The following is a 23,513-nucleotide window of genomic DNA, read 5'->3' as shown; positions in this document are numbered from 1 at the left end:
CACAGGAGTGGCCGTGGAAGAAAATTGTGAGATTGATGTCACAAGTTGCAGGGTGCCTGAGAAAATGAGAGTTTGCCATCATCACAATTACATCTGCAACTTTATACCACCATATACTAACTACCTTGAAAATCATTTTCTTGCAGGCATTCACAGAAGAAATACAACAGAATCAATGAAAGACTGCACACAGAGACAGACAAACATCGAATGTGTATAAGATGACAAACTGTGCAAATACAATAACTACCTAAATAATACTGAGAACATGAGTTGTAGACCCATTGAAAGTGAGTCCATAGGTTGTGGAATCAGTTCAGAGACGAGGTGAATGAAATTATTTACGATGATTGCAAGTAATGACTTTTCCTGAATACAGTGGTGTGGGACCCAAGGCTCCTGTACCTCCTTCCCAATGGCAGCAGCAAGAAGAGAGCATGGCCTGGAAGGTGGAGATCTTTGATAATGGATGCTTCTTTCTTGTGGCAGCACTCCTTGTAGATATGCTCAGTGGTGGGGAAGGAGTTGTCAGTGATGGACTGGGAAAAGGTGTAAGGGATTGGGCTGGTACAGGCACATTCAAGGATTTAAGGGGAAAAGAGCAAGTTAGTAGAGGGCAGATTAATGCCAGAGATAACAATGGTCTTGAAAAGCTGGGAAATGATGAAGTGGTATGGGACCAGAGGGTAGCACAAGGTTAACAGCTGACACGAGCGGTCAGGAAAGTAAACTAGGTTATCAATAGATAGTGGAAAGAGAACTTAAAGGAATTAGATGAGCTCTAGGAAGCCACAATGAGACAAGATGCAAGGATGGCTGAAAACAACAAAATCCTGTCCCAACATATCAATGAATTCTGGATTTGAAATGGGGATAGAGAATGGGAAAAATGTAGTTGATCTCACGATTATTGCAAAGAAGCAACCAATAAGGGCAAAAATGTGATATTATTTCACTGTTCAATTTGCTAAGTTTGTATGGTGTTCCCATGCCACACTGTTGCATTGTGAAGCCAACCTACCAGTCAGTGCCTTTTCGAAGTTCAGCTGGGCCTTCAGTTTTGTAATAAGCCAATCAACTTCTTCCAAAACCTTCTCCACTTGAGATAAAACAAGCTGCTGCAAGAGAAACAAAAATGTACACATCAACACATTGATCCCTTTTTATTATTTAATTTCTCCTTTTATCCCATCACAAAGCCGTTTCTTCTATTCTTTTTTTCTCTTCCCCTCTTTTTATCTTAAAAGCTATTTACCATTTACCCCCATGCCATTCTAACTATTACCCCTATCATTGCACTGTGAATTTTATTTATTGAGATACAGCATGGAACAAGCCCTTCGAGTCATGCCTCCCAGCAATCCCTGATTTAATCCTAGCCTAATCAAGGGAGAATTAATAAAGGCCAATTAACTTACTAACTGGTACGTCTTTGAACAAGAGGAGAAAACCGGAGTACCCAGAGGAAACCCACGCAGTCATGGGGAGAATGTACAAACTCCTTACTAGCAGTGGCAAGAATTGAACCCAGGTCACTTGTATTGTAAAGCCTTGCACTAAACACAAGGCTCCCGTGCCCCCAAACCCCCTCTATCTATTACCCCTGTCACTGAACTGCACTGTGAACATTTTAAACCACTTTTTATAATGCTATTTGCATTGTAAATACACATTGATATTTATGTAGTTATGCACATTTTATTCAATTTCCACACTATAACTTAATGATTTTTATATAATTGTTTATTCTTTATTATTGTTGAATGTCATTGCTTTTGTTTTATGTTGTACCCTGACCAACACATCACAAGAAATTCCTAATACATGTAAACGTACATGGAAAATAAAGTCGATCATTGATTCTTTAACTTTTCTCAGTTCTAATCAAAGAGTATTTGATTAGAATACCTCAAATATTAACTCAAATATTAACTCACTCCATATATTCTACCTTGCTGACTGAGTATTTCCAGCTATTTTAAATTCCAGATTTCCAATGTTTAGAGTTTATCCACTAATATATCAGAATCAATAGTGAAATTTGTTTTGAGGCAGCAGTACAGTGCAATAAATTAGAAAAAACCAATAATAAACATGTATATAAAGTTAAATTTTAGAAAAAGAGTGTGAAAAGATCAAAAATAGTGAGGTAGTGTTCATAGGTTGGTTCATTGTCCAGATAACTCACTGTTATCTACCACCATTACATGGACATTTAATGCCACTATCTTCTATGACTGCTGCAGAGTCAGAATCCTACAATTCACCATCCAGCATTACTGTGGGAGCAGAGTAATACTTACAACAATTCAAAAAGACAACCTACACCCCTCCTCATCTTCTCTTGATATCCAGAGCTGGGCAATAAATGTAGCAAGGTCAACAACCCCAAGGACAAAACATCAATAAAGACAATTTACACTCAGTGGCCGCATTATTAGGCACTCCTGTACGTTACAAATTGGTCACTGCGTGTATGTTCATAGTCTTCTGTTGTAGCCCATCCACTTCAAGGTACGATGTGTTGCAAATTTAGACAAGCTCTTCTGCAAACTATTTTTGTGACACCTAATTATCTGATTTGCTGTCACTTTCCTATCAGATTGAACCAGTCTGGCCATTCTCCTCTGACCACTCTCATTAACAAGGCATTTTTGCTGACAGAACTGGATTTGCTTTCTTGCTTTTGGCACCATTCTCTGAAAACTTTAGACTATTGTGCATGAAAATCCCAAGAGACCAGCAGTTTCTAAGATACTCAAATGATCCCGTCTGGCACCAAAAATCATTTCATCGTCAAAGTCACTTAGATCACATTTCTTCCCCATCCTGATGTCTAGTCTGAACAGCAATTGACCATGTCTGCAAGCTTTTATGCATTGAGTTGCTGCCACATAATTGGTTAATTAGGTATTTGCATTAATGAGCAAATGAACAGGAGTACCTAACAAAGTGGCCTCTTGGTGTAAAAATAACATGGCAATGGCCAGTAGATCAGTAAGAGTTGGATTACTAAGGCAGCGAAAGGAAAAAAGAAACAAGATTCTCACAAGCTGTTATGAAAGGTCAGTATAGCACGACAGGCTGGTCTTCACCTCTACGTGGAAATAATTTTAAGCCACTTTTGTTTTGCTATCTCCCTCTCATGTCAAATCCTCTTAAACCAAAATCATTTATCCCCACTAGGTTTCTTTGTTTATCATTCAGAATTTCCTCAACATTGCCTGCGTGTGAATGAAATATTCACGCTGCTATTGCTGCAAGTATAGCTGTTTTCCCAATAGATATAACGTGTTTACCACCACAGTTGGAGCTGCAGTCTTCGAGTTCACCATGGCAAAGTGGGATTCTTCATCTATTTCAACATCCTAGAGAAGACAAGCAAGCAACATAGTCATGTTTGAGTGAACAGCAAAGTAACATGCACAGTATGGGATAAGTATCATTCAAACATAAAATAATGTATATTTATATAAACATATGTATGTATATTGTCACGTATGTAAGGTTATATTGTTCCATTTTGTGTCACAGCATCAGAAATAAATATTTTACAATTCTGGTGAAATTGTAAAACAAATTCAAATGCGTTTCATTACAATTTCCAATTTAAAAAAGATCTTGTTTAATTCTGTGAAACAACTTTCTTCAGATGATTAAATGAGAAAGTTCATAACACAGCACTGCTTCAAAGTTGAAAACAATTACAAAAAAAAAGCCTTCCATATTTCAGGCTAAAACCTCTAATCCTAAATGTTTAGTTCAGTAATTATATGGAGTATTGTGAGCAGTTTTGGGCCCCATATCTATGAAAGGATGTGCTGGCATTGCACAGAGTCCAGGGGGTTTACAAGAATGATCCTGGGAATGTAAGAGTATTCCTTAGAGTATAGCTTAGTATAACTTAGAGTATTGTGTTCAATTCTGGTCACCTCATTATAGGAAGGATGTGGAAGCTATAGAGAGGGTGCAGAGGAGATTTACCAAGATGTTGCCTGGATTGAAGAACAAGTCATATGAAACAAGGTTAGCAGAGCTGGGACTTTTCTCTTTGGAGCGTAGAAGAATGAGAGGGGACTTGATAGAATTCTACAAGATTATGAAAGGCATAGATAGGGTGGACAGTCAGTACCTGTTTCCCAGGGCACCAATAGCAAACACCAGAGGGCATATGTACAAAATTAAGGGAGGGAAGTTTAGGGGAGACATCAGGGGTAAGTTGTTGTTTTTTTAAAAAAAATAAACACAGAGGGTTGTGAGTGCCTGGAATGACTTGCCAGGGATGGTGGTGGAGGCTAAAACATTAGGGGTATTTAAGAGCCTCTTAGACAGACACATGGAAGAAAGAAAAAAGGAGGGTTATGGGGTAGTTAGTGTGGGTTTAGTACTTTTTTTAAAAAAGGATTATATGGTTCGGCAAAACATGGAGGGCTGAAGGGCATGTACTGTGCTGTAGTGTTCTATGGTAAGGATTAACGCACGAGAAGCATTTGACATCTTTGGCCCTGTACTCATTGAAGTTTAGAAGGAGGATGGATTTCATTGAAACCTACTGAATATTAAAAGATCCAGTTAGAGTGGATGTGGAGAGGATGCTTCCAATAGTGAGAGAGACTAGAATCAGAGGGCACAGCCTCAGAATTGAAATATGTTCTTTTACATCTGAGAAGAAGAGGAATTTCTTCAGCCTGAGGGTGGTGAGTCAGTGGAATTCATTGCCACAGATGGCTATGGAGATAAGTCACTGGGTCTACTTAAAGTAGAAGTTCAAAAGTTCTTGATTAGTAAAGGCTTCGGAAAAGTTACAGAGTGAAGGTAGGAGAATGAAGTTGAGAGGTAAAATAAATCAATTATAATTAAATGGTGTAGGTAGACTCAGTGGGCCAAATGGCCTATTTCTGTTCCTATGTCTCATGGTCTAACTGCATCAATGGACATGAAGAGGGACTGTGGTCATCAAATCATCAACCAGAGGGGCTGGAGTATTTCTATCTCACCACCTCAATTTTTTATTATCTAGGAATCAGCATAGTCTACAAGACTGAAAGGATATTAGTATTTAATCAGATGCCAACAATTTATGATAAAATTCAACTGATCAAAAATAGTAACTGTTCAGTCAGGACGCTATGCTCCATTAAAAAATGTTTGTACTAGGTGTTTAGAAATTTTGCAGTGTCAAACAGTCTTTCTCAAAATACTTAAAAAACAATTTACAACAACAAGTTACTGATTGTTTTAATATTTCCAAAATACACAATGACTTTCTGAAATTATAAACTATAGTGTATGTAACTGAAGACATACCAATGTATTGGATACATATTTATTGCTAGAACATACTATATTTATTTAGACGTGTTATTAAAATGTTTAAAGTTTCTTCACAACACTTTGTAAAAAAAAATGTTAAATTAGCAGACATACTGGGGACCCCAATTAAAGAAATGAATTGGCTTTAATATTATAAAACCAATGTCTAAAATCCAGGAACTATTATATGCCATGATTGATACCCAAATGGTCAGACAATATGCTGTCTTGATTTTTGCTAGTACAATTTGAATCATTATATGATTTGAAGTAGTATTTGCTGAATTTGTGGTATAAAATCCCAACAATTAGATACAATCATTCAAAAATGCGAACTTAATTACTGCACGCATTATCAAAAGGCTGTGGTGACAGCAAAGGAAAAACTTTCCTTCTGGTTTCCAGTTAACTGTTTTTGATCTTAAAGCCCAATTGAAGTTTCACCATGGTTACATCAAGAGTGGAAGGAAGTCAAGTTGATTCCTATTGTATCTGAAGACCAAGGCGATTCAGACTATGCAAACAATCCAGCTGGCTCAAAGGTCATCTCCAACAAAAAAAAACTCTACTGGAGGTTTTCAACAGGTCAAGCAGCATCTGTTTAAGGGTGTGGGGGGGTGGGGGGGAAGAACCAATGACATTATCAGGTTGACAATCTCTTTCTCTACAGATGCTCAGAGACCCACAGAATGGCTCCAACAGCTTCTTGCTGTATATTCCCGCATTTTCCATCTCTCATGTCTCTAGATAGATTCCACTCTTCCTTGGACACAGTAAATACCTGATCAATATCGCCCAAGCGACTGTGAATGTCTCGAGATAGCTCTTGGAGTAAGCTCACTGGACTCTTACACAGAACATGCAGACTGAACATCATGCTCATCAATCCTTTACAGAATTGTACATCTTCTGCAGATCCAACAAAACATTTTGTTATACCAAATGTCCCCTTACAAAAATGCTAATTCCCTTGACACATTTGAAGACTATGGACAAAACTGATCACAACAGCATTCTGTTTCATTTAAGAATTCACTTTAAGATTTTGCTTGACCCCCATGCGTAATGTGTTTAAGTCTGACATGCACCACCTCCTTACAGAAAATATAATCTTCTAGTAATATTTTATAATGTTATTCATTAATTGCATTTATCTACAACTTTAGAAAAAAATCTTAATAAATCTAATATTACTGATACACATGTAATAAAAGATACACTTCAGGCAGTTTATTCACTACCACCTCCCCCAGCCTCATCAATAATGATGTTTTCCCATCTTAGTTGAAAATTTAACCTGTGTTCACCTTTACAAATGGCAACAGACTGACAATTTATTTCTATCATTTTCTATCTTATCTGCAAATATTACTCTTCTCAGATTAATGTTTTAAGTATTCTTACCTAAATTACTTTCCTTGCAAATCTTTATTGTCCACATTAACATTTGAGCAAACTATCAAAAAAAAGGTAGTTCGCGTCATTCAGTTGATAATCAATGCTTTTCACTTTTCAATTAACAAATTAAGAAATAGATATCCTGGATTGCAATAAATAAACTTGCAGACGTTTTATTAAAAATACAAGACCTTTTATACCCTTTTCAGCTCCAATATAATAAAACTAATGGGCTGCCAAAGGAAAGTAGCATTGCCATAGTAACATATTTAATGCACAGAAAGAGATATTAATCTGCACTGTTATTCTAAGAATACCTCTTTCGTGACTACTTTTCTGAAACTGTTCACTGTCATTGTGGTTACTATGTTTCTTAAGTACCTTATTGTTTTTCCAAGTTATTTTCTTCCCTGCATATTATCCATTAAAAGAAAACCTGGAAGCAGAGTAGTTCTTTTTGTTTCTAACAAAACATCACGGCAATTATCCATAGGGAAAATTTGAATGGGTACCGATCTCACCTCAACCATATTCAGTCTCATACTGCATTAGAGAAACAGATGTCAAACTTGTTAAAGTGACCAGTTGGCAGTAGGGGAATTATCATAGTTATACAGTCAGAAATTTCAAAACAAAGATGAGAATAAATTACTTTATTGGATAGTTCTCAATCTTTGGAATTCTCTATCACCACGTCTCTGGAAGGTTAGGAAATTCTGAAAGCTAATTGAATGTTGACCATTATAGGATATGAAACTGGGAACATTTCCATGCAACATTACAGGTTGCTGATGATTCGATGTGTGGAGTATCACATACATTCAAGGCCCGGTGGCCAAAGCTCTAAGTTTGCAAGTCCTCTGGGTAAGTGTCAGGCCTATGTCCGTGAATCCAATGCAGGCCGGAAGCCCAGTCTGTCCTGGGGTCAGAGGAATGGGTGAGTGGGTGGATGGGAGGGAGGATAGGGACTTGTTTTGTTGCAGTTACTCTGCTGAACATTGTGGACATGCTACGTTGGTGCCCAGAATGTTTGGCAACACTTGCGGGCTGCCCCCAGCACACTTAGGTTGTGTTGGTTGTTGACAGAAACAGCTCATTTAACTGTACGTTTCAAAGTACGTGTGACAAATAAATGAATGTTGATCAGTTTTGGTCTACAAATTGATGGCAGGATTGTTTGCACTGGAGACCATTTACAGAGGAATTATTAGGTTGATTCCTGAGGTGAAGGGGTTGACATTTGAAGAACAATGCAAATTGGGCCTTCCCTCTAGTAAAACACTAACAATACAGCAACTGATTGTTCAGAAGTCCTGATGGCCTGGCGTCTGCCTCATTTATTAGTCAGGAATAGGAGCTGGGGGCGGGGAGTGGTGGGCAGGGTCCAGGTGAGTAAAGAGTTAAATTTGATTTCACCTTGTCATATGCTAAAATGTGTAACACAAAATGAAAGTTTGTAAGACAAAATAGTGTTAGTCTGGAATGTTGGAATCATTAACCCTCCATGCAAATAAATAAATTCTTTTACACCCTTTTTGTTTACATGTCATATAGTTAAAATATAGAACATTTCCAGGGAGCACAGCAAGTTTAAAGAGAGTGGGGAATAAACAAGTACTTTGGACTCTGACTCAAGATCCTGGCTTCAGCAGCTAATCTATTTATTCACAGTGTAGACCTTGGCCCCTGTCTCAGACTGTAATGAATTTTTCTCCCCATAAAGTTCATGGGAAGCAATCGACAGCAATGTTTTATAAACTTAAGAGCACTAGTCTATAGCCCAAAGACTAGATAATGCTGGGAAACATGTTCTTGTTTTCTTGCTCCTTCTCACAGATTATTACTCACACTCAAAACTGTGAAAACTTCCTGAAAAAAATATTTTTGTTACAGCCCATTAAGAGATTGAGCCAAGGTCTGGACTATAAATGAATAGTTTTGCTGCTGGAGCAAGGAACTGAAATACTTGTTTATACACCACACTCTTAAAATTGACTTTGTTCAATGGAAAATTTATTGTATTTATTGTGTAACAAGTTTTAAAAGAAGTGAAAAGAACTGTGTTTTCTGCATGGAGGGTTAATTAGGAATCTGCACTGAAAGGCAGATTTGTTACTGTCTTTTACTAAACCTAGTTCTATCACCACAGGCAAACACAATTACATAATATGGACAGTGTAGCACCAATTGCTTTACTAAGTTATCAAGCCCTTTAACATTAACCTTAGAGATTTCATATAATCATTTTATTTGCAACCTTGAGTCTTGCACACTTGTTGTACAGTTTCAAGGAGTCTCATTTTCATTCTGTGTACCATTACATCAAATTTCCATTGTTTGTAACTTCCAGAAAATGAAACAGATAGTGAATCTGTGGAATTCATTGCCATGGACGGCTGTAGAGGCCAAGTCCTTGGGTATATTTAAAGTAAAGGTCGATAGCTTCTTGATTCGCAAGGATGTTGAAGGGTACAGGGAGAAGGCAGGAGAATGGGATGGAGAGGGATAATAAATCAGCCATGAGGGAATGGTAGAAAAGACTTGACAGACTGAATGGCCTAATTCTGCGTCTGTGTCTTATGATCTTATGGTGGCCTTGTGATTATTTGTCTCTGGCACCAAGGTTCAAATCCAAACTAGAAGATGTAACTCCTCTGTGATGTGGCTTATTGCAGTCCAGTTTTTCAGCAGGATGTGGCTACAGGACTCAATGGTCTGGATTACAATTGCCCTTACAGAGCAAAATTAGTCAATTATTAAAATGGACTCCTGCAGAAGCCAGAAAATCTTTGCACATATATGTACAGTTACCTCTTATCTCAAGACTATTACAAAAGGTTAGATTAAATAATGGAAATAGCTTCTTCTGTTTGTACTATCTGACACGTTAGTGCTGAAGAAGTGCTATGAGAACATTTCACTCCCTATTTCTAACATTCATCTCCTTGATCACAAAACAATAGGGAAAATAGAAGTGTGCTTTTGTTTCGATGATCTAACTCACTGGTGAGGAACTAGAAACAGCTGTCATACTTAATGTTTACATACTTGTTCAGATGTCGGTTCTAATAGCCGGGAGAGTGTTGACAATATGCTCACTAAAAGCTGTGCTTCCTTGCTGTTAAAATCCTCTTCATTTCCACTCAGTTGTGTCACAAGAGATCTCTGACAGCAAATGGAACAGAACAAAAATCTTTTTTATTTTCCATTTGCTGATCGCATTAAAGGGTAATCACACATTCACAATTCGAACCATAAATATGATCTATTTACTACATACTGTTGCAGGGGTACAATTATGCTATAGGAAGATAAACAGCCTTAATTTGAAAGCAGCACTACTTACTTGGAACTGTCTGATGTGGAAAGCTGCTTTCTCGGTAATATTGATGCCCTCCTGCTCTTCTTCTCCATCACTCATCACATCTAAATATAAAATTCACAAAACAGTTTGCTCTCCATTTTCTCCTTTCCAAAAAGATTAATGTTTATAAAACATAGCTGATACATTCTCTCATTAATTAATCTTCAAGAAGCCAATGGGAATATTTGGTATTTCCAAAAGACTTACAACTTTGGTCAGGTGCATATTTCTCTTAATATTGGTCCTTCAGACATTTTCTTACCGGATACTGGAAAGCAGGTGTGGAATTATCCCATCAGAGTAACCAAAGGTGGAATGCAGAGAATAAACACAAAAGAGATTCTGCAGTTGCTAGAAATCCAGAGCAACATACAAAAAATACTGGAAGAGCTCAGCAAGTCGGGCAGGATCCATGGAGGGAAATAAACAGGCACCATTTTGAGCTGACACCCTTAATCAGGACTGGAAAGGAAGAGGGAGGTAGCCAGAGTAAGAAGATGGGGATTGAGGTAGGAGTGCAAGCTGGAAGATGATAGCTGAAGCCAGATAAGGGGGAAGGTCGGTAGATTGGGGATGGGGGGGGGGGGGAAGGTATGAAGAAAGAAGCTGCAGAGCTAGTTTCATTCATACTGACCCAATAATTGTTCTCAAATACAGATCAAATTATTTCACTATTTTATTGAAAGGGAAACTTAGTTAAACTTGGATCTAGTTGCAGTTTGAGCACTGCCGTGACCTTTTCTTTTTCTATCTTGTTTAGTTCTTGCCCAATCTCACAAAATTTCTTAATCTTCAATTCACAGCTCATAACTCCAAGTAAGCATTTAAAAAAAAAAAAAAATTGAAGTAGGGGTAATTAATGTTCACAGGTTCTCAAATGAAAGGTTTATTTTTATACTGCTTGTCAGTTAGTAAACTGGGTGGAAATGGCATATGAAAGAAAGATAAAGTTAGTAAGTCTTTCACCACCCTAAAATACTAGGCAACAATGAAATATTAACACAAGTGATTCTACAGATGCTGAAAATTCAGAGTAACATGCACAAAATGCTAGACGATCAGGCAGCTTCTATGAAAATGAATAAACAGTTGTCGTTTAGGATGGAGACGCTTCATTAGGACTGGAAACGAAGAGGGAAAGTGCCAGAATAAAAAGATGGGGTGGAGGGGAAGGAGGATAGCTAGAAGGTGATAGGTGATGCCAGGTTAGTGGGAAAGGTAAAGGAGTGGGGAAGAAGGATTCTTAAGACAGGAGAGGAGAGTTGACCATGGAAGAAAGGGAAGGAGGAGAGGCAGCAGATGGACATTATAGGCAGGTGAGAAGAAGAGGTAAGAGTGGGGAATTGAAGAAGAGGGAAATGGGAGGGGAAGAAGAAAAAATTACCAGAAGGAGAAATCAATGTTCATGCCATCAAGTTGGAGGCTACCTAGATGGTATATCAGGTGTTTTTTCTCTATCAGGAGAGTGGCCTCATCTTGGGAGAAGGTGGTGGCCATGGACTGAAATGTCAGAATGGGAATGGGGATAGTTATTAAAATGATTGGCCACTGGGAAACTTCATTTTTAGCGGATGGAGCCGAGGTGCTCAACAATGCAATCTTTCTTATCAATGTTAATGAGGCCATATTGAGAGCACCAGATACAATAGATGATCCCAAAGATTCACAGGTGAAGTGTTGCCTCACCTGGAAGGACTGTTTGGTGCCCTGAATGGAGGTGAGTGAGGAGGTGAATGGGCAGTCATAGCATTTCTCTTGCTTAAAGGGATATGCGCCAGAAGGGAGATTAGTGGGAAGGAACGAATGGAACATTATTTGCATAAAGAACAGCTCACATGGAACTCCAAGTCAACAGCAAGCAGTCAAATGAAAACTAAATGAATCTCATCGAACGACTTCAGACATAATCAAATTTGCTAACACAAAGCAAATATACAGAGCAGCTACATATTACAGCTTTGACCTGTCTTCAAATTTAAGTCACCACTCTTTTACTTGGAAAGGAAAATGGGAACCAAATGCAGCAATGGGACAATGCATAAAAATATGGCTGTGTCTATGTGATGGATGAATAGCAGTAACCACACAGTCACTCATATACAGATACGATATACATAACGTTAATAGAAGAGAGAGAAAAGAAATAATGCATCAAAGTCTCAGTTGATTTGGGGTTTGAGCCCATAATCTTTCAAAAACACAAAAAGAACATTTTTGAAATGAGCCAATGTAAACTATTAGGTAGGTGCTCATTAACTTAATTTACATGGTTATCACACTCTTTAGTATTAATAAGTCAGTTAAATTAGTATCTGTATTCCAGGGGACTACAACATTAAAACTTTCAACATCTGACTGGTTTTCTTTATTCACCTGCTGATCCAGTCTGGCGATCACATTGCCTTGAAATCTATAATCAAATAGGGACCCAATTCTGTTTACAAACTGTGAAGATTTGTTGCAAGCAATAAAAATTATGGGCATGTCTACTGACCTATTGCAATGAAGAACTGTTGAATCTTGTTTTGATATCTGTGTTGCACTGTGCTAAATATGCGCAGTAATCCATCCAAACATAGCAATGAAATAGTTCTTCCTCTCTCTTTCTTTCCAGATTCTTCCACTGCTGATGGAATTGAAGTATACCTCCAAAGCAGAACACTGATGTACAACAAATAAATAAATGCTGGTAATCGTACAGCTTGCACCTTTTCTCAACAATAGAATTCCAGTATTTGCAACTACCATTACAACCAGAAGCGAAAGATAATTATATAAGTGTGCTTTGGAAATTCAATATTATTAAATTCTGTGGATGTGCAAAAAATGTTGCTTTACCGAGTAATGTCACAAAGATATTTGAATGTCTTTTCAGGATTTTGTCCATCTGGTCCATCTGCCTGTCCCGTCTCTTCAAGTTGCTGTACTTTCTGTAGGGCCATGCTTACGGCGTAACGCATGAACTCATTATTAGAGCGCAAAATAGACAAACTCTCCTCATGGCTCTGTGCATTATCTCTGAACAAAAAGAGAAGGAAACATCCGTTTAGAAATTTATATAAAAAAAATGTTTGGTAACATGCAGTCAACTTTATTGCTGGGAGTCCTAAATTATTTAGGTAGGTTAATGGTTTCAAGGGATATATTAAGAAGGAAGATTAATGGAGGTGATGTTCAGATCTGGCCTAAGCTAAAGAGCTCACACTTGTCCAAATGTTACTGATCCTGGTCAAAGATCAGCAAATACTGAACACAACAGGAGATTTTTGGGAAATTAAGAGCACTTCATGCCTGATGGACAAGCAAGTAAAAAGCATCATTCTTCAGCATTACTTTTATAGACGTGAAAGTTTGATGCCAAATTGCTCCCACTATGTGGAAACGGGTGCTCTCAATACAGAAAAGAAGTTGAAATTCTAGAATTAAGCTTGGTACTTTTGTGATCATGGAGAGAAAAGGTTAAGCTGCTTCCTCATTACTAGCCATAAAATGTTCAAGACTACGCACACTATGTCAACCAAGCACAAGATCAGATTGGGATGGCCTCTAACAAGCAGCAATCTGCCACCATTTTCATCTAGAGCAAATACCACAAATTATAAATTAACTTTGAAAGTAATGAAAGGAGGCCAGTCCTCATCAGGGTATCAGAGGTGGGGAGGGTCAGCAACTTTAAATTTCTTGGTGTTTGCCAGTTCAAAGACACGTGGGTGTAATTAGCAGTCTGGGTTCATTGGGCTGGAAAGGCCTGTCACCATGTTGTACCTCAAAATAAAATAAATAAATAAATTTGTATTATGGGTCTACACTCAGTGCTCAGATGTGTACAAGAAGAGGTGTGCTTGACAGGACCACATACCAAATGCTTGCCAGTCAATTTAAGAAGTGCAAATCTTTTACAATTCAGATGAAGGCCTTCTGATGTCTTAGAAGCCATTTTACCATAAGTTAAGACAACTAACTTTAACATGGATCAATATTGCATTCAAAAAAATAAACAAACCCTTCAAGAGATAAATGGAAAGGAATTGAGGGGAAAATTATAGCTCATGATTTTTTAAAAATAAATGTTTCATTGAGCACTCACAGGGAACTATATTTGCATTCAGAAATTTGCTGGGGAGAAACAAATGTTCTGCTAATTGTCATAACAAAGTGTTATAATTCAACTGGAAAAAGTTAATGTACAAGAGAGCTAAGAACCAGGGAATGGCATTTTCAAATCAAGTTCATCTTAAAATCACTATTAGCACAGTTACCAAAAAAGTACAGAGCAAGTTACAGTAAAATGTATTATTCACATATTGAATAGTAACAAAGAAAATAACAGATTAATACCTCAGATGGAATCCTTCACTACAATGTTACCCAGTTGCCTTCCCAATTTTATTCATATGTATTTCAAAGTTAACATTCACAGTTCTCAATTATGCACTAATATACAATTGCCTTAGACAGAAATCCCCAAATCACTGATGCAGTTCTTCAAAGCATACAAGTTTATGTTTCTAAACTTAATACCGCCAGCTCTTGATATTTGGGTTTCACAAAGCGTGTCATTTCCAGAGCAAAGTTGCTGCATTCAGCTCATAACACACTTACTTTAGTGTGTAAGCAGAGAGATGAACTATTGATTTTATACAGAGATAAGAAGAGATAAAAACTATTTGCTAAAGAAGTGAGGCTTTCATATTATCATTCTAAGACCTCATTATTAGGCCACATGGCCCATCAAGTCTGCCCTGCCATTCCATCATGGCTGATTCATTATCCCTCGCAACCCATTCTCCTGTCTTCTTCCCATAATCTTTGATGCCCTTACAATTCAGTCTCTGCTTTGTATATTTGACTTGGCTTCCACAGCCATCTGTGGCAATGAATTCCACAGATTTACCACCCTCTGACTAAAGAAATTCTTCATTTCTTTTCTAAAGGGACATCCTGTATTTGCTAATACATAGAAATGTTCGAAAACCAACAAAAACTTTGTGTTCATAACCCAATCCTCATAAATCATGCAGCATGCATTCTATTTTGAAGACCATGCTGTTAAATTGTGTAATGTTCATTTTCAAACATCAGTATATGTTTTTGATTGGTTTCAGAATAAATATAAAGGTTACAACACAGCATAATGTGCATATTTTCATAGCTTGGAAAACTCTCATTTGTTTACAAGTATTTTCTAGCACATGCAGGAATTCCCTTCTGCAGGGTTATTGCACGGGCCTATACTACCTGAAAAGTGCTGTCAGCAAGCTAGAGACGAAACTGAAGGTTAGAAGACTCCTAATTGCTTTATTGGATGAGAGAGATTTGCCTTTTCCAGATTTCTCTTTCAAAAGTTCGGAAAGTTTGTGGTAACAGTTGAAGAGACTTATAACATCTTCAAATCGATTTGCACTACAACAAGAAGATAAACAATTTTAGTTTCTTACCATGAAGATAATAGGCTTCAAAAACACAAAGTGTTATTCATTAGATCCAGACACAATTAAATAGATTACCAAGCAAAGCAAATTCAGTGGTGTGTCAAGCCACCATAATGCAGTTTGCCAACAGCTCTTTTGGTTAGAGCTATGTCCTCCAAGTCAGTATTACTTGAACTCAAAGCTTCAGGCACTAATGATGCACCCTACTCATTTTCCACAGCATACTGCATCACTGCAGAGTTCAGAAAGGGAAGTTGAAAGAAAATCCAAGAGCAAGACTGAGGTAGTTCAGGAGGGGTTTAGGTGAGCACGGGGGTGGGGGGGGGGGGGGGGAAGAGACGGGTAGTCAGGTCAGTGGAATGGGTGCCTGGTTGTAAATTGGAATCACAGATCATAATGCGAGGCAGGATGGGAGGTGGGAGAAGAGCAGAGTGGCAGTGATAGAGGCTGATAATTGGGTGGGATACAATGATGGATCTCAAGAGAATAATGGTGTTCAAGGGACCAGAAAAAGGTATGGAATTACGGTTACACAAGGAAGGAAAGTAATAAACACAGGATGCTGTGACGTCAGCTTCAAGGGAGTAAGTTAAAAATAAACATTGCTATAGAAACATTAATGCTATTAAAGCCCTATTGCGTCCTGAGGATGCAAAACAACAGATGTCCTCAGAACCACATGGGTCAAATAATAATACTGCAGTGCTCCAAATAAGGGTTTTACAAGAAAACATTAGTCTCCTTGTATGCAACTGACGTGGAAAATAGATCACCAGCTCAAGTGCACTTCACAGCAGAAATACCTAGTTCAATTTCTGGAGTCATATAAGTTTGGTCCAAAAACTATGATTAAATTACAGAAAACTTATTTGTATAGAATTGAGCAACCAGAATTTCTATACTATCATGCAACTGTAATCATGCTTTTTAATTTTACTTGAAATTATAAAGATATTTGAAATAATTGCTTAAAGCTCCAGCTAAAAGGCGATTACAAACTGGATCGTAATTATCTAACACTACAGCACATAAAACAGCCCTTCAGCCTATGAAGTCGTGCCAACATTTCAGTCAATTGAGATTAATCTAACCCATCCCCTCCATATAGCCTTCCATTTTTCTTTCATCCATGTACCCTACTAAGGGTTTCTTAAATGTCCCTTAGATGAAATGCACTCATCGTTGGCTGCGCAAAAAGAAACTACCTCCAACATCCCTTCTATACTTTCCGCCAATTACCTTAACCTTTTATTTCCTTTATGTCTCCAAATGCAAAACATCATCAGTGGTATAGTTGCAACATTACCATACACTTGTACTACCTACATTGTTGCTTTGATGTTATCATTGCTAAGTATGATTATATTTTATTCATAGTAGGGTCATGTTCTTGAACTAAATGGAACGGTAGATGCCAGGAGTACAAGATCTGGTTGACTTTCAATATCTTAGAATGAAGATTTGTTCATCAGATATAATGATAACAATAGCTAAGAAAGACTAACACATCATTGTACAATATTCCTGCTCTAATTGTTTGCTGTCACAACACAGAAGGTAATTGCACTGAGCTCTTGGAAGTAACAATCTAAGCAAATATAAATCAAAGCATATTTAAAAGAATAGATTACTGAAAAAGTGGCACACACAAAATGATAGCGCTTTGCTGGATTAAAGAAACATCAGATGATGGATTTAGGAACACTTATAATTTACAACAAAATGTCAACTCAAAACAAAAAAAAAACAAGCATTTTTATGGTTTAAAGGCTATTTAAACTGTTGAGAGCTTACAAGCATAAAACAGTGCAAGTACATACATATCTTCCAACATCAGGTTGAATATTTTCAAATATAAGCACATGTTAAAAGTTAAAAAAAAAAACTATTTACAATTTGCAAAACAAAAATTAGAAACAGGAAAAACTCTCACATTCAAAGCCTTTCCCATTGACATAATAGATCTCATGTTGCTTCAGAATGAGTCTGTTCAAGTTCCTTTGCAGGACCTGATAACATAACCTGGGCTAATAGTTTCAAAGTGCTACACAGCGACTGCTGCATGCAATGTCTAGCAATCTTAAAACAAGTTGTGTCTCTGTCTGGCCTACTAATTCAGCTGAATTTAAAAGATAGATGACTTCAGTGGCATACCTGTAGTTGCCGGTCATAAAGTTGTACTCCATCAGAACTTCAAAGACTCCCATTACAAGAACAGCATAGATATTATTTTTAATTCCTACATTGGACGTTAATGAAAAATCTGCTGATTTGTCCTAAAAGGAGGGTTGAAAAAGAAGACATGAGAAAATTTTGAACAATAAATAAAATTCTTATATGGAATTGGAAGCAATTAAACAGTGGTTCAATCAAATAGTGGAAACTAATTAGGAAAGTCAAAACACTGCACTTATGAAGCGTGAATTCTCTGACTAGGTGTAGTCATCATGATTACCCAACGATATAGACAGACCAGATTTAAATGCCAAGGTACACATATCCAAGTTTATAGATGATAATGAATTGGGCAGCAGATACTGTAAATGGAGAAAATAATTAAATAACTGGCAGCAGCAGTTCAAATATGAATCCAATCCACGATTCCTGTAAGAATGGTGGAGTGAAACCGATAAGAAGCAAAAAGGTAAAACATGAATAAAAGGTTTAGGAGTCCATGCACGGCAAAGCAGGCTTAAAAGAGAAAATACAATGAAAAATACTAATGGGCAAATGAACGTCATTGAAATATGTGACAAATTTATAACCATGTGTCACTGTTGTAATTATAGAATGCTAATAAGTGGATTTTAATAATATGCATTTAGTTTAGGGCACCTCAACTTACACAAGCTACAGTTTTGAAAAAGGCCAGTGATTGTTTATCGAGATGATGTTAGGAATAAAAAGATAGTGTCAGCCTGGGTTCCACTTAGCCACACTGAAGAGACCAAGCTGTGTTGTGATCAAAATATTGAAATTAATAAACAGAATTGACAGAACAATTTGGTGATGATTCATTTTCAGTAATGCAATTCAAAATAGCTTTAAAATCTGAACTGTGCCGTATGCAGACAACAGGACAGCAGCTCAGAAGGTTGCAACATGCTTCGCAGTGGTAAAGAAGGTGAAATAATAGCTATTCATAAAACAGACAGCATCCACAAATTTGGAAGCTGAAATGGTTGTAACCTTCACTACTATAATCAACTTGGAATTGCTTAAACTGACTTGAATTTTACCTATATACATGTTGGGTTTTTTTTTTAAATAAGGTGAGATATGGAAAGGTGTTGGCATTGGACAGACCTGGAAGTCTTTATACACAGTGTAAATTAATTTATGGGTTCAGCAAGTAATTTGGAAAGCAAATGTTAAGTGGCGTGTACTGCAAAACAGCTCGAGCATGAGAGCAGACACCTTGCTATGCTTATACAAGGTCCTGCTGTGAACAGGTCTGTCTTACTCGCGAAGGATACACTTGCAGCAAAGGGAGTGCAATGAAAATTTCCGAAATGATTCCTGGGATGACACATTTGTTGCTTTACTGAACAGACAAGGCCTGGGGTTCAGAAGAACAAGGGATGACCTCAGTAAATTGTACAAAATTCTTCAGAGATTTGGCAGATGACATGCAAACTTAATGTTTCTGTTGGCTGGAGTACTGCACAGATGCAGTAGAAGCATTCCCATGCAAGTCAGGTGAAGAGCTTTAAAAACCCAGTCTCCATAAAAGAGGGATACTGTCTGACTCAGAGTGGTAAGGCTTTGGCTCAATAGGGCTCCAGCAAGAACAGGTGGAGCAAGGTAAGTAGGTAAGGTGGCAAGTTCGTTCGTTCATTCATTCATTATTTAACTCAAGAGAATAGACAGTATGCCTACAGGGCCAATGTTCTGTTCAGGTGTCCGATCTGGGATTTCCGGGAGACTACCAGCCTCCCCAGTGGTCACATCTGCACCAGCTGCATCAAAATGCAGCTCGATGACCTTTGGCTTGTTTAGGAAAATGAAGAGGTGACAAGCAAGAGCTACAGGGAGGTAGTCACCCCCAAGCTACAGGAGACTTAAATGGGTAACTGTCAGGAGAGGGAAAGGAGAATGTCAGATAGTGGAGAGCACCTCTGTGGCGGTCCCCTTGGACAATAAGTAGTCCATTTTGAGTACTGTTGGTTGGAGGGAGGAACCTAGCTAGGGGAAGCAACAGTGTCTGTGCCTCTGGCACTGAGTCTGGCCCTATGGCTCAGAAGGGTAGGGAACTAAAGAGTAAAAGGGAGGTGAGAGTTGATATTGTACCATGAGAAATTGAAGCTGGTGATGTAGTAATGGGGGAGACAAAGAAATGGCAGATGAACTTAATAAGTACATTGCAGTCTTCACTGTGGAAGACACTAACAGTGTGCCAGGGGTCCATGAGTGTCAGGGAGCAGGAGTGAGTGCCATTGCTATTACAAAGGAAAAAATATGCTAGGCAAACTCAAAGGTCTTAAGGTGGATAAGTCTCCTGCGCCAGATGGACTACAACCCAGAGTTCAGAGAGGCTACTGAAGATATAGAAGATACACTGGCTATGATCTTTCAAGAATCACTTGGTTCTGGAGGACTGAAAATTTGCAAATGTCACTCCACTCTTTAAGAAGGGAGGAAGGCAAAAAAGGAAATTATAAGCCAGTTAGCCTAACTTCAGCAGTTGGGAAAGTGTTGGGAGTCTATTATTAAGGATGAAGTTTCAGGGTACTTGGAGACTAAAGATACATTAAGTCAAAGTCAACATGGTTTCTGTGAAGGGAAATCTTACCTGACAAATCTGTACTTCGAGGAAGTAACAAGCAGGGTGGATTTTCAGAAGGCGTTTGATAAGGTGCCATACATGAAGCTGCTTAACAAGATAAAATGGCTGACAGGCAGGAGACATGAGTGAAAACAAAGGGGGCCTTTTCTGGTTAGCTACCCAAACACTGAGTGGAAATAACGGGGGCCTTTTCTGGTTGGCTGCCAGACTAGTGGTGTTCCTCAGGGATCAGCATTGGGACCACTACTTTTCACATTGTTTGTCAGTGATTTAGATAATGGAATTGATGGCTTTGTGGCAAAGTGTGTGGATGATACGAAGATAGGTGAAGGCATAGGTAGTGCTGATGAAGCAATGCGACTGCAGCAGGGCTTAGACAAATTGGAAGAATGGGCAAAAAAAGTGGCAGATGGAATACACTGTTGGGAAATGAACGATAATACACTTTGCTAGAAGGACCAGTAGTACAGATTATTGCCTAAATGGGGAGAAAGTTCAAATATTAGAGATGCAGAGGAGCTTAGGAGTTCTTGTGCAAGACTCCCAGAAGGTTAATTTACAAGTTGAGTCTATGGTAAAGAAGGCAAATGCAATGCTGATATTTATTTCAAGGTGAATAGAATATAAATGCAAGGAGATAATGCTGAGGCTTTATAAGACACTAGTCAGGTTGCACTTGGAGTATTGTCAACAATTTTGGTCCCCATATCTCAGAAAGATTGTGACGTAATTGGAGAGGTTCACGAGGATGATTTCGGGAATGAAGAAGTTAACATGAGGAGCATTTGGCAGCTTTAAGCCTGTAATCATTCAAATTTAGAAGAATGCGGTGGGTGGGGGGGGTTGCTGATCTCATTGAAACCTACTGAATGTTGAAAGGAGTAGATAAAGAGGCTGTGGACAGGATGTTTCCAATGCTCGACTTATCTGGAACTAGAGGACATTGCCTAAACATTGAGGGATGACCTTTTAGAGCAGAGAGAAGGAGGAATTTGTTTTAGCCAGAGAATAGTGAATCTGTGGAATGTTCTGCCTCAGATTGCGGTACAGGCCAAGTCTGTGGGTATACTTAAAGCAGAAGTTGATCATTTCCTGATTGATCAGGGCATTAAAGGATATGGTGAGAAGGTAAGTGCATGGGGTTGAGTGGGATCCAGGATCAACCATGATGAAATGGCAGAGCAGACTCAATGGGCTGAATGACCTAATTCTGCTCCCATGTCTTATGGTCTAACCCCACTCTCCTGCCTTTTCCCTGCAACCTTTAATTCCCTGCTTAATTAAAAACCTATCATCCTCTGCCTTAAATATACCCAGTGACTTGGACTCCACAGCCATCTGTGGCAATGAATTGCACAGTCTCACTACCCTCTGGCAAATGAAATTCATCCTCACCTGTGTTCTAAAGGGATGTCCCTCTATTCTGAAATTGTGGCCTCTGGTTCTAGACTCCTACCACTTCACTGTAGGAAATCCTCCACATCCACTCTATCTAGGTCTTTCAATATATTTCAATGGGATCCCCCCCTCCCTTTTATTCTTCTAAACTCCAGCAAGAACAGGCCCAGAGCCATCAAACGCTTCTCATTTGGTAACCCTTTCGTTCCTGGGATCATTCTCATGAACCTCCTCTGGACCCTCTCCAATAACAACACATTTTTTCTTAGATATGGACCCAAACCTGCAAACAGAACTCCACGTGCAGTCTGACCAACGTCTCAGAGTCTCAACAATACATCCCTGTTTTTGTATTCAAGTCCTCTCAAAGTGAATGCTAGCAGTGCATTTGTCTTCCTTACCATGAATTCAATCTGCAAGTTAACCTTTAGAGAATCCTGCACAAGGACTTCCAAGTCCCCTTGCATCTGATTTTTGAGTTTTCTTCCCATTTAGAAAATAGCCCACACCTTTATTCCTTCTACCAAAGAGCATGACTATGCACATCTCTACTCTACACTCCTTCTGCCACTCCTTTCCCCATTCTCCCAATCTGTCCAAGTCCTTCTGCTGACACCATGCTTCTTCAACACCTCCACCTACCTTTGTATTGTTCGCAAACTTGGCGACAAAGTCACCAATGCTGTCATCCAGACCACTGACATATTACGTGAAAAGAAGTGATCCCAACACTGACCCTGCGGCATACCACTGATCACCGGCAACCATCCAGAAAATGCCCCTTTATTCCCACTCTGTTTCCTGCCAATCAGCCAATGCTCTATCCATGACATTATTTTTCCTGTAATACCATGGGCCCTTATCTTGTTAAGCAGCCTCACGTGCAGCACGATGCCAAAGGCCTTCCGAAAATCTAAATAAACATCATCCACTGACACTTTGTCTTTCTTGCCTGTTATTTTCTCAAAGAACTCCAAAAGATTTGTCAGGCAAGATTTCCCCTTAAGGAAACCATGCTGCCTATTTTGTCATGTGCCTCCAAGTACCCCAAAACCTCATCCTTAATAATAGTCTCCAACGTCCCTCTAACCACAGAAGTCAGGCTAACTGGATTATAATTTCTTTTCCTCTGCCTCATTCCCTTCTTAAGGAGTGGAGTGACATTGCAATTTTCTAGTCCTCCAGAACCATTCCAGAATATTGGGATTCTTGAAAGATCATTACTAATGCCTCCACAATCCATGAGATTTAAGTTCATGTAATTAAATCATCCAAGCTAAAGAAACTTGTATCAACAATGGCAACCACAAAGCCACCTGACTGTCACAAAATAAACAGGTATTTCACTCGGGTCCTTCATGGGTGTCTGCAAACTTTGCAAGGCACAATTCCAGACCTACCAATGTGCTTAACGACTCTTTGCAAATGCCCAGAGAGCCAGTTCTATTGGGATGAAAATTAAATGCTAGCATTAAATAACATACACTCAGTGGCCACTTTATTAGGTGCATCTGCTTGTTAATGCAAATATCTAATCACCCAATCATGCAACAGCAGCTCAGTGCATAAAAGCACGCAGACGTGGTCAAGAGGTTCAGTTGTTGTTGAGACCAAACATCAGAATGGGGAAGCAATGTGTTCTAAGCCGTTTTGACCATAGATGATTGTTGGTGCGAGATGGTGGGGGTGGGGGGGGGGTGTTTGAGTATCTCAGAAACTGTTGATTGCCTGGGACAAGCCTACAGAGAGTAGTGTGAAGAACAAAAAGTATCCAGTGAGTGGCAGTTGTGGGCGAAAATAGCTTGCTAGTGAGAGTGGTCAG

General features: G+C 38.6%; 1 protein-coding gene across 3 annotated transcripts in view; it reads right to left on the bottom strand.

The window, feature by feature from the left end:
- Nucleotides 1-23,513, bottom strand: part of fanci (FA complementation group I) — an 89,843-nt gene that overhangs the window by 14,343 nt on the left and 51,987 nt on the right. For 2 of the 3 annotated variants that reach the window (XM_073033239.1, XM_073033238.1), the window contains exons 22-31: nt 17,662-17,783; nt 15,314-15,478; nt 12,914-13,093; nt 12,570-12,736; nt 10,058-10,137; nt 9,760-9,876; nt 6,718-6,769; nt 6,095-6,222; nt 3,300-3,368; nt 1,022-1,118 (exon numbers count right to left, since the gene is read on the bottom strand). In XM_073033239.1, the coding sequence (XP_072889340.1) occupies nt 1,022-1,118; nt 3,300-3,368; nt 6,095-6,222; nt 6,718-6,769; nt 9,760-9,876; nt 10,058-10,137; nt 12,570-12,736; nt 12,914-13,093; nt 15,314-15,478; nt 17,662-17,783 (1,177 nt within the window). The remainder of the gene's footprint in view (nt 1-1,021; nt 1,119-3,299; nt 3,369-6,094; nt 6,223-6,717; nt 6,770-9,759; nt 9,877-10,057; nt 10,138-12,569; nt 12,737-12,913; nt 13,094-15,313; nt 15,479-17,661; nt 17,784-23,513) is intronic. The other variant, XM_073033240.1, reaches the window with a different exon arrangement.

The sequence above is a fragment of the Hemitrygon akajei genome, chromosome 30, assembly GCF_048418815.1.
Source record: "Hemitrygon akajei chromosome 30, sHemAka1.3, whole genome shotgun sequence".
NCBI lineage: Eukaryota > Metazoa > Chordata > Chondrichthyes > Myliobatiformes > Dasyatidae > Hemitrygon > Hemitrygon akajei.
Note: the sequence above shows the minus strand (reverse complement) of the source record. Positions and strands in the feature narration are given on the sequence as shown.